The sequence below is a fragment of the Neophocaena asiaeorientalis genome, unplaced genomic scaffold (assembly GCF_003031525.2).
Source record: "Neophocaena asiaeorientalis asiaeorientalis breed wild unplaced genomic scaffold, Neophocaena_asiaeorientalis_V1.1 scaffold299, whole genome shotgun sequence".
NCBI lineage: Eukaryota > Metazoa > Chordata > Mammalia > Artiodactyla > Phocoenidae > Neophocaena > Neophocaena asiaeorientalis.
The window spans coordinates 530,016-541,437 of record NW_020172626.1 but is presented as its reverse complement, the minus strand read 5'-3'; the positions used below and the strand labels follow the sequence as shown (position 1 = coordinate 541,437).

Genomic DNA, 11,422 nt, shown 5'->3' with positions numbered 1-11,422 from the left:
CGTCCCCAAAAAAAAAAAAAAAAAAAAAAAAAAGAATAGGCTCTCCAAATATAATATTCCACTTTAGCAAGTAAATAGAGTCTTAGGACCTACTTACCTATAGCCCCTTTTTCCCTGATGGTCTATACCATCTGTTCTAATATAGCTTGACCTCTAAATTTACCTACTCATTTTCCTCCAATATTCATCCTCTCCTTCTTTCTCTTAGTAATAAAATTCCTTGAGTTTTAGTTTGGCACATGGATGCCTAGTTTGAGACTACATTTCCCAGCCTCCCTTTCGCTAAACAACAGGATGTGAACAGTAGTGATGTGTACAACTTCTGGGTCCTGTCCTCAAAAGGAAGTGCTTTACTCTCCACTTCCTGTTTCCCCTTCTAAGGGGCATTCATTTAGACATGGTGGTGGTGCACCAAGTTTGGCTTTGCAGAAGAGGGCAAAATCCTAGGGGAGAAAACAAAAATATAGAAGGATCCCTAGAAGATCATCAAGCCCCACCTCACTGGACTCCTATCAGATTGTACTTTCACATGAGTGAGAAATAAACTTTCTATCAGGTTTAAGCCTCTGTTGTCTTGGTCCTTCTTAAAGCAGCTGAATCAATACCCTATGTAATATACCCTCATCTTAATGTTTTATTTTCATTTCTATATTTTACCTTTTCTTATGTGTATTTCTTTAAGCTACTTCTACTGCTTTTGCTGTTTGAATGAATGGAGAGAAGAAAATAGGAACAAAATCCAAAAAAGGTAGAGAAATGACACACGCCAAAGTGACAAGCTTGACAACCAGAATCTGCCTGAACCCTACCATACTTTATACAGATCCATCTCTGAAGTAGAACGACTCTCTTTTCAAAATGTGTTCAAAAGGGGACTACTAATTTGCATATTTTTAGAGCTTTTAAATTTAACTTCAAAGCATTGTCACCTCTCAGAGACAGGAGAAGCAAAAAGAAAATCTATTCTTCAGCTTCAACGAGACATATTCATGGAATCTTTCCCAAACTTAAAGAGGTCAATAGCAATCATGGAAAGAAGGTGAACAGATGTGACAGTTATGCAGTGATCTTGAATATCATTTTTTCTTCATGTAAATGGACTTATAAAAAATTATGACATCAATACATATTCAACTTAACAAGCCTAACAGTGTAGGAAAGGCTTAAAGAAAAACATAGTGAGCCTGCTTCCCCTTCCCCTACCTGAGGCAACCGAACTGAAATCCCTTGGGTATTCGTTCACACATTTCCCTATTTTTGTATGGACATATCTGGACACATATTGACTTATCTTTTATTTGCCATACCAAACACAGACAGCTAACTCATATTCATAAACACTGGGATAAATAATATTTCCTAGTATGACTACCAAAATGTAAGCAACCAGCCTCACTTTGAGGGAAATAATTAGCTAGCCTCCCACTGACACAAACAGAAAAAAAAAAAAAAAAGAAAACCTACTATATGTTTTAGAGATCAATTTTTATTTATTCTACCTCTAAAATATATCCTCGAGTTCACCAAATGTTCTCTGTCTCCTCTGTCTTCCCCAGAGTCCAAGCCATGACCGCCACTCACCTGGACTATTGCAATCGCTTCCCACCCCTCTCTATGTCTCACTTCTTGCCCCTTGCAATCCATTCCTACAGAGGAACCGGCATGATCTTTCAAAAACCTAAATTAGATGAAGTCATCCTTCTATCTAAAATTTTCCAACTGCTTCTCATCGATGTAAGAAGAAAATCCAAACACCTTCCAAAGTCCCGAAAGGTACAAAGAGCTTCCACGGCACCTCATACCTGTCCCTGCCAAAGCCTCCGCCCTTATGACTGACTAGTCACTCTTCCCCTGACACCCTGACCTTCTTTTTGCTTTGGGGCCTCTGTACAAGCTGCTCTGTCTACCTGGACGCTTCTTCCTCCCATTTAAAGGAAGAGTTCTACTTGTCATTCAGACACGAGTTTCCCAGAGAGGCTTTCTCTATAGCCACCCAGCCTAGAGTTCCCACCCTGGCACTTCCCACCGTAGCTTTCCTCATAACTCTCTCCAATTTTTGATTTCCCCCTTTGTAGAGATTTATTTACTTCGTTGTTGTCTCCCCCACTCAAGTGGAAGCACCGTGAGAGGAAAGACCTTCTCTCCTTGGCTGCCGTATTCCTGGTACCAAGAACACTGCTTCACACACAAAAGGTGCTCAATTAATATGTCAAATGAATGAGGCAATGAATCCATTTAAAACAGCCGATGCTCCATGTACTTTCTGATTGAGGGCTCTGTTCCCTCTGTCAAGAGAACAGGGAAAGAAGAACTATAGTGTAATAATAAAAATCTGATTTCAGAATTAGGTGGCCTGGATTTAAACCCCAACTCTATTCTTTCCAGTAAGTAATTTAATTCTTTAGGCCTCAGTTATTATTTTTGGAAAATGTGGAATAATGGCTTAGCTTACAAGTTTGCAAAGACCAAATGAGGCAAAGGATGTAAAGGCATTCAAAAAACTCTAAAATGTTACATAAATGTTATCATTATTTCAATAAAGCAGTACATAAATAAGTAATGAAAAATATCAAGAACTGAATTAAATTTGACATTAATAATAATTTAAATAATAATTACTTGTAAAATACATACATAGAGCTTTTACCTTTTTATAACTGGATATTCTCTGACATATGCGCTCAATTTTTTCATTGCAAACAGCACTGAATTTACTCTGAAGGTCAGAAGGAATCACCTCGTTCAAAGAGTTAAGGCTGGTGCAGTTCTGTACAAAATGATCATCGCTTTTAGCCAGGGCTTCAAGAATCTGTAGACACACACACACACACACAAAATAGAACAAGAAAATAAAACCTTCAAAATCAGCCAAACAAAATGTTCACGATTCCACAGCACAGGGTGACTTTCCCCAGTGTGCTTCTTTCAGCTGCCCGGGATTTGTATGTTCAATAAACCCTGGCAGTGAAGTGATGGACTTCTGTGTCTGGCATCTCCTGTTTTCCCTTCTGCTGCCTATAAAAGGCTGCCTGAGGGAGGTGAGGGGACTTCAAAGACTCCCTGCTGGATAAATCAGTACACTCTGATGTGTACACTCTCATATTTTAGTCAGAGTTACTCAGAACATTTTTTTCTCTGTTTGGTAGTAGAACAACAAAAACTAAGGAAAACCATATCCTTGCTTGCTACTGAGAGCCTGGGACAGAGAGTGTGTTTAACAAATGTTTGCTGAAGGAATGAATACATGAGACTTTCTCTTGATAAAGTAAAAAGCAATGTTGCTTTCAGTGTCTGAACTCCATCTGATAGAAGTGTTAGATAAAAGCATCCATATGACGTATTCAACTAGTAAATCCTTTTGGCTGTTTTAATCAATTATAAGGCAGCGTGTGTGTGTGTGTGTGTGTACACACCATGAATCACTGAGAATTTCTCATGAACTGGGAATTAATTATGTTTATTATTTATATGTAGCATTCATGATTGTTCAAAGATCACAAGGACTGATTACACCCTTACCTGACAGTTTTATAGTATTGTGTGAGACAACCTACAGATGCTGTGATTATTTGACCTCCTTCACCACCTCCACTTCCCTGTCTTGCAGAATACAGAGTGTGAGTTTTTTGTTTAATCACTAGTCTAGAAATTAGAGCTCACTTTATCATTAGCAGTGTGATCTTGGTTAAATTTCTTAATTTCTTTGATTTTCTTTTCTTCATGTGTAAAATAGAAATCTGTGCAGACTAAGTTGTACAGTTGTCATATATAAAGTAATCCACGTAATCTTGCCAATTTGAAATAGCTAGAAAATGAGATAAAATAATTACAGTAACCTGATCCCAAACTCTTCCATGGATCCTCTTAATAGTATAATGTAGCTGGGAAGGGGTTGCATTTTGAAAATACAGATTCTCTATCAGTAGGTACATATAGTGGTACAATGCCATCAGAATGATGGGATTTTTTTCAAAAGTTAACTTTTAGAATATAAAACAAAAACATAAAATAATTATTTTTGAAAGTGCATTTGGATTTTTATATTATTTTTCCGCTAAAATAAAAAAATGCATGTTATTAATGCTAGATCTATCTCAACTACACACATTCAAAACAAGAATTGAAATGAAGAAATAAAGGTGGCAAAGCTATACAAAAGCAGATGGAACACTAAAGCTCTAAAGCTCCAACCTGTGGAGGGTCCAACAGGAGTCTGATCGATTTACCTTGTGGAAGGATCATGAAAAGCAAACACACATATGCCTCTTACTTAGCATATGTTTTATCCATTTGGATGAAGACCCCCTTTCTCCCTTCCTGTTTTGCTATAGTCTAAGGACTAAGTACAAGATCCTTTGCAACTAAGAATTGTATAAATACCTGAAGATCTATTCATAAACTGATCTCTAAGCTTCGAGCAATTTTATGAAATAAACATGAGACTTGCAGAATTTGAATGCGTTTTACGACTTCAAATATTCTTCACAGGATTATGTACATTTAGGAAAGCACCACCTGTCATGAAAACCATCTGAAACATATTCATGATACTGAGTTAACAGACGTAGTAAACTTACTAAATGCAAAGACACCTTTGCCAAATCAACTAATGCTCGTCTGGGCAAGCGTCCCATCTAACATGACACTGTTCTCCAAGAGATCAATTAAAAAAAAAAAAAGACTGTACATAAACTGAGTAATGGGGGAAAAAAGAAAAAGAACTTCAATGAGTGGACAGCTGAAACATGTACAGCTATTTACATTTTTGGAAGTGGGGGTGAGGGAGGGTTTTAGCTGCTTAACCGAGAACAAAATCCCTTCCTTTGCAGGGATCGCTCGCACCTTGGCAGTGAGGCTGAAGAAACCTTTGGGCTCGATCATCTTCTCCACCACATTGCACTTGATCCCGGCGGTGCTGTCATACTCGTACACGACACCATACTCTAGGTGGACATTATCCACCGTCAGACTCACGTGCTCCTTCTTCCCGTCGATGATGGCCATGGTGTTGAACTTGTCAATTACCTCTGGAATAAAGATAATTTTAATTCAGCAAATTCAGGAAGGGTTTGTTAATCTCTTCAAATAATTTGAGTCTCTTTGAATAATTTTTAAAGAGTTCTTTAAAGGGTGACTAAATCTGCTGTGCTAAATGAGGCGTCTATTCTTGTTAACATTTTAAAAAATAAGAACATTTAAAAAAATACATGATTGACCGATCCAAATCTTACCACTCTAATATGACTAGTCTTATCTTTGCACACCCATTTTGATCTATGGACCATATGTATGCCTATTTATACCTATATCAACATTAAACGTACAATTTTTTCATTAAAAGCATGCATAACTTAAAGTCAGGGTTCCTAAAACTGCGTCAAACATTGGATGAATATTTTCTCAAAGCAGAAAAAATACAGAAAACCATATTGAAGAAGCAGAAAGGAGATGGAATAATTATTTTTTTAAGCAGGGAGTGCCTGAATTTTCCCAAACAGCATCTTCTGAAGCTGACTCATTGCAAAAATGTGTCATTGTTCACTGTAATAAAATTTCCATCTGGAATGTATTCCTATAGGTTTTTGGCCAACGTTCAGTCAACTAGGGGAAAAAACACCTAAAGTCTCAAGCAAGAAACTGCTGAGGAATCTAACAGTAAATATTAAATAAGCGAAAAGAGAATATTAGCTTACTTAACACAATTAAGCCCTAGAATAGCAGAAACAGTAAATATAAAATAGGCAAAAGCAGGGCTTCCCTGGTGGCGCAGTGGTTAAGAATCGACCTGCCAACGCAGGGGACATGGGTTCGAGCCCTAGTCTGGGAAGAGCCCACATGCCACGGAGCAACTAAGCCCATGCGCCGCAAACTACTGAGACTGCACTCTGGAGCCTGTGAGCCACAACTGCTGAGCCCACACGTGACAACTACTGAAGCCCACGCACCTAGAGCCTGTGCTCTGCAACGAGAAGCCACTGCAATGAGAAGCCCACGTACCGCAACGAAGAGTAGCCCCTGCTCTCCGCAACTAGAGAAAGCCCGCACACAGCAACGAAGACCCAACGCAGCCAAAAATAAATAAATAAAATAAATAAATTTATTTTAAAAAATAGGCAAAAGCAGAAAAATGGTTTTCTTTAAAATAATTAAGTCCAAGAATAGCTATAAATCAATTTCCAGAGCATCTCATTAACCCATTCTACCTTTCACCATGGCACCAATGATGATTAGCAAAAACTAACTATAAATGAGGAATAAAAGCCTCAAGATAAGGTCCTGAGATTTGTCCTGGTTTGAATAAATAAAAGAGCTGATTTAGCACTACAGCTTTGCTGCTCCAGTGAGACTGAAATATTCCTGATGTTGTTCATGATCTGAGAAGCTCCTCCCAAGTGCCCTTCCAGGAATGGAGGGAAAACCGCTTTTCCTAAGTACCCCCATATGATTCAGTGTGCATAGCAAATTCTCCAGCTATGCTGGTTCGGAAGAAACTAATAGTACAATAAAAATGTCCAGAGACATCCACCAATAGTATAAGTGGAAAGATATCAAGAAAATGTAGGAGAGGATTCAAGGACTTCCATGAAAAAGTTTATAATGATATTTCAAGGTATTTGTTACATGTAAACGTAGTTGCCTCAGTCCCTTCACCCTTCGCCACTGAATACAGTGACCTGCAGGTTTGCTTCACTGAGAAAACAGAAGTGTCATGAGTCCTTATCAAAAGATCTCTCTCCCCGTCATACTCACATTATTAGTTTGCCTCCTTCATTACTGTAAGAATACAGTAAAAGTTACTTGAATCAAGAAAGTATTTTCAAAACAAGGACCTACTGTATAGCACAGGGAACTATATTCAATATCTTATAATAACCTATAATGGAAAAAACTCTGAAAAAGAATACATATATACGTATAACAATCACTTTGCTGTACACCTGAAACTTACACAACATTGTAAATCAACTACATTTCTATTTAAAAGAAAAGGAAAAAAAATGTATTTTCAAAGGAACTATGGACCTTCTAAACTAGGGCTTCTCATATTGTAATGTACATACAGATAAGATCTTGTTAAAATGGAGATTCCCATTCAGCAGATCTGGGGTGGGGCTGAGATTCTGCATCTCTGTCTTACTCAGGTGATGCTGATACTGCTGCTTTGTGAACCACAGTGGAGTGGCAAGGTGCACACAATGTTTAAACTCAAAATAAGGAAACATCATAACTTGGGTTTGAATCCTCATCCCACTGCTTCCTAGCTTGGGCACGTCCATTCACCTATACGGGTCTCTATTTCTTCTCCCATAAAATGAGAATGATGATAATCACACCTTTAATAGATTTTCGTTTTTGATGACTTGATGAGATAATCCACGTAAAACATTTAATAAAGTACCTAAGAAGGTGTCATAGCTATTCTATGTTAGTCACCAGCGATCATGACTTAGGGATTTGACGTGGTATCTATTTGAGATGACTAAGAAGTGGCTTGAACATATAAGGTTTTCAATAACTGGGATGCGGCAATGGCACAACGACAAAGAATACTATAGGGCAATGAGGAGAAAAAGGAGGAACCCACCTTCTACTTTACAGTCAAAAGCATCCCCTGCTTCATCTCCTGGGGGTTTGGAGTTAGACTTCTGAAGGTCTTCCTGAGCGCTCTCAATGCTGTTATAAACCCACTGAATGGAATCTTGCTGGAAATGAGGGGGAGAAAGAAACCTCAGAGGTATTAGTGCTTCCTGAAATGCATATCCATTTCATAAACCTGCTTCAAAAGGAGAGTTGACAATCTTACTTATTCTTTTAGTTTAAATACAATAAAATACAATAACATTTGAAAGAGAAGGAAAATCAATGTCAGAAACTAATAAAAAGTCGGTGGCATTATTTTTCAACAGGGACTTCCCTGGTGGGGCAGTGGTTAAGAATCCGCCTGCCAATGCAGGGGGCATGGGTTTGAGCCCTGGTCCAGGAAGATCCCACATGCCATGGAGAAATTAAGCCCATGAGCCACAACTATGGAGCCTACGCTCTAGAGCCCACAAGCCACAACTACTGAAGCCTGCGCGCCTAGAGCCCATGCTCCGCAACAAGAGAAGCCACCGCAATGAGAAGCCCGCGCACCGCAACGAAGAGTAGCCCCCACTCGCCACAACTAGAGAAAGCCTGCATGCAGCAATGAAGACCCAACACAGCCAAAAATAAATAAATTAAAATAAATAAATTAAAAAAAAGATTAATAAGTCAGTGAGAATCTGATAGGATGATAAAGCTAAAAAAAAATATTTTCAACAAACTGACAAACTTTCTAAGCTTGAGATTTTTTCTTCCAAAGATAGACAGGCTTTTAAATAAGATGTATTTCCCAAATGTTTACATAAATGTTAGATGGGTACTCTTCTGAAGAAGCAATGGTCTATAATTGTACAAATGATTTAAATGCTCTCCTAACAGTCACATATGTTTCAACACATTTAATGTTTTTTGTGAATCAAACCAATAAGAAAATCGGAAGAACACCTTTCATCTCATGGGGTTCCCAATTGATATAACTAACTTTTAATCCTTCCACGTCATAAATCATCCTATATTTTCATTGAAGTAGCAGTTCCTGTCTTATTTAGATAAATGAGAGATGAAATGGCTACCAAGTAATGCTTTCAGGGTTGCATTACTACTTTATGTTTGTACTTTTCCTAGGTAAGATGATAAGCTGAGTTACACGACTGAAGTGTGATATAATTTGTACTATCCATTTCTCTCTTGTATTAACTTCACAATTGTGTTTGATTATTATATTGCTATCCATCATTAAAATGCTAGTTAACATTTAATCATTCAAGTACACCTTGGTGACCTGTTGTGGCCTCCAAGTAACCACTTCCCCCAGAGTCCACACCTTTGTGTAGCTCCTTCTTACACTCATCCTGGGCTTGGTCACGTGATCTGACTCTTCAAAGGGAGAGCAGTAGCAAGCATGATGTAAAGAGCTGACTGCCTGTAATATTCCCTCTTGAAACCCAGATACCATGCAGAAAGGAGAATTCTGCTAAGGAATGGAAAGGAAGGCCAGGTGGAGGGGCTCTGGAGTGAGAGGACGTCAGGAGGGGAACCCCAGCACTAGTCAGTTCCCAGCAGAACAAAGCCACATCAGGACGAAGCCCTCACAGGAACCAACACCCAGTCAACCCGGAGAACCAAGAGAAACAATTAATCACTGTTGTTCTAAGTCACTACATTTCGGGACAGTCTGTTTTGTGGCAATGGATACCCAATAAAGCATGTTATTCACTTAGTGAATTTTTCTGTCCGTTTATTGCTTTTCTTAATTATTTCACTGATCAACACGTCTCCAACAAGGAAGACAGGGGAAATGAAAAGAAATGAAACTCAAATCAATTTGGCTACCTTTTAAAATTTTGATAGAAGGGGAAAAATTTGATCATTTAAGTAGTATCTTTTTAAAACTTCATTTACTAATACAGTTCAATAAATATTTATTTATTAAACTACTGTCAACCCAAATAACCTACGCTTCTACGTGTGAATTCCAATCTGCTGTGCTCTTTTGACCTTACTAGTAAGCAAAATTGATCAGCTATTTTCTTGTGGGCTCAGTATTTTGCAGGATGTCAGTCCTGGCCTAGGAGAAAATAGCTACTCATCTTTCTGTTTTGGACACAAAGTCATATACTCAAATCTAGAAAAGAGTACTTCACCGAGCATGACAGAAAAAAATAGAAAGCCTGTCCTTTAAAATTCCTTTTGCACTCAATTAATTTGAGAGAATTTTCTCTTATAATCCAACACTCCCTTGTATCTCATGAGATAATAAGCTTTACTTATCAATTAGGATTCTAATTTTATTTTTGTACAGCACTTAAACTTTGGATCAGAGGACACTGCTTAAGATTTTAAGTAATGGCAAACACATATTGGTATTTTCTTTTAAAAGCTAAATCCAGCTACCTAAATAAAAATATATCCAACAGTCAATCACAGACCCTATAAAACCCACAATTTTTTCTTTTTCACAGAAGTTTTATAATAAACAGTGTAAGCATTAATAATTTATATATACAGATGGAGGTACAGCTGACCATTATAGATTCTAAGGCAATCACAAGAGTCAAGACCTTTGGATTTCAATTTGATAAACAGTTAGCTATTTGAAAACTCATCACAATGAAAATGAAAATAGCCCAGAGCACTTTTTAAATTGGTGACAATACTGTAGCAGCAAAATGTGGCCATTTAAGCAGAATCGATTATAACTAATTATGCAGATAAAACAAGCATTATGCGATTGAAAGTTCTGCACTTAAACGTGAACTTGTCAGTGGAAACCACAGACAGCCCTGGCACTATCCCATGCTGTCCCTGGGGCCTTCTGTGCAAGTTTGTGATCACAGCTACACCAGCCAAGGGTAGTTTACCTTCGTTGGTCTCCTGTACTTCCTGCAGGCCGTGACATGGGCAATAACACTGGCGTGTGTCTCTTTGCTGACATTGATTCCATTTACTTTGATGATACACTGTCCAGGGTGAAGACCAGCGGCTGCGGCCACAGTTCCTTTAAATACAAATGAGAAAACTGCCAAAAACTAATTTTAGGAATATGATTCATTTTTATTCCATATACCGTAAGGAAAGCAATTTTAAAATATGATAAACATCTAGCTAGCATGTTCTTGATGAATCTGGCTCTAACGGCAATGCCCTCTCAAAAATTCCCTGCTTGGGCTTCCCTGGTGGCGCAGTGGTTGAGAGTCCGCCTGCCGATGCAGGGGACACGGGTTCGTGCCCCGGTCCGGGAAGATCCCACATGCCGCGGAGCGGCTGGGCCCGTGAGCCATGGCCGCTGAGCCTGCGCGTCCGGAGCCTGTGCTCCGCAATGGGAGAGGCCACAACAGTGAGAGGCCCGCGTACCGCAAAAAAAAATTCCCTGCTTTTTAACTGGCCATTCAAACTGTGTTGAACAAATATCTTCCCACCCCCTGAAGAATTAGTTTGAAGAGATACCGTGAAGAAACCTTTATAATGCTAATCAGTTATTTTCCCTTTCAAATGTCTAATCGATCTAATTTTCTAAATATGCATATATAATGGCACAATGAGAAAGCCAGAAATACAGGCCTTTTTACACTTCCTTTAGTCTACAAAATCTCTAAATATTTAAACAGTATTCACTTTCATTTTTTAAAATGCCAACAATTAAAAGAAATTCTTAAGGAAAAAAATCAAGTCAATTAGCAAATAGGAGTGGACTGGATTTGCTAAGAAAAACAAGACTTCAGGATATGTACAAAGGGTCAGGAACCAGACAATTTGTGGAGAATAAAATTAATCAGAAAACATCAACTGTCCATCATTTATTTGCAGAGATATAGTGGCATATCCTAACAGGTGAGCT

General features: G+C 38.3%; 1 protein-coding gene across 2 annotated transcripts in view; it reads right to left on the bottom strand.

The window, feature by feature from the left end:
* Nucleotides 1–11,422, bottom strand: part of PREX2 (phosphatidylinositol-3,4,5-trisphosphate dependent Rac exchange factor 2) — a 207,302-nt gene that overhangs the window by 126,644 nt on the left and 69,236 nt on the right. Inside the window, exons 19-22 of one of the 2 annotated variants that reach the window (XM_024739018.1) lie at nt 10,446–10,582; nt 7,586–7,703; nt 4,843–5,027; nt 2,648–2,809 (exon numbers count right to left, since the gene is read on the bottom strand). In XM_024739018.1, the coding sequence (XP_024594786.1) occupies nt 2,648–2,809; nt 4,843–5,027; nt 7,586–7,703; nt 10,446–10,582 (602 nt within the window). Of the gene's footprint in view, nt 1–2,647; nt 2,810–4,842; nt 5,028–7,585; nt 7,704–10,445; nt 10,604–11,422 lie in introns of both variants that reach the window. The other variant, XM_024739017.1, reaches the window with a different exon arrangement.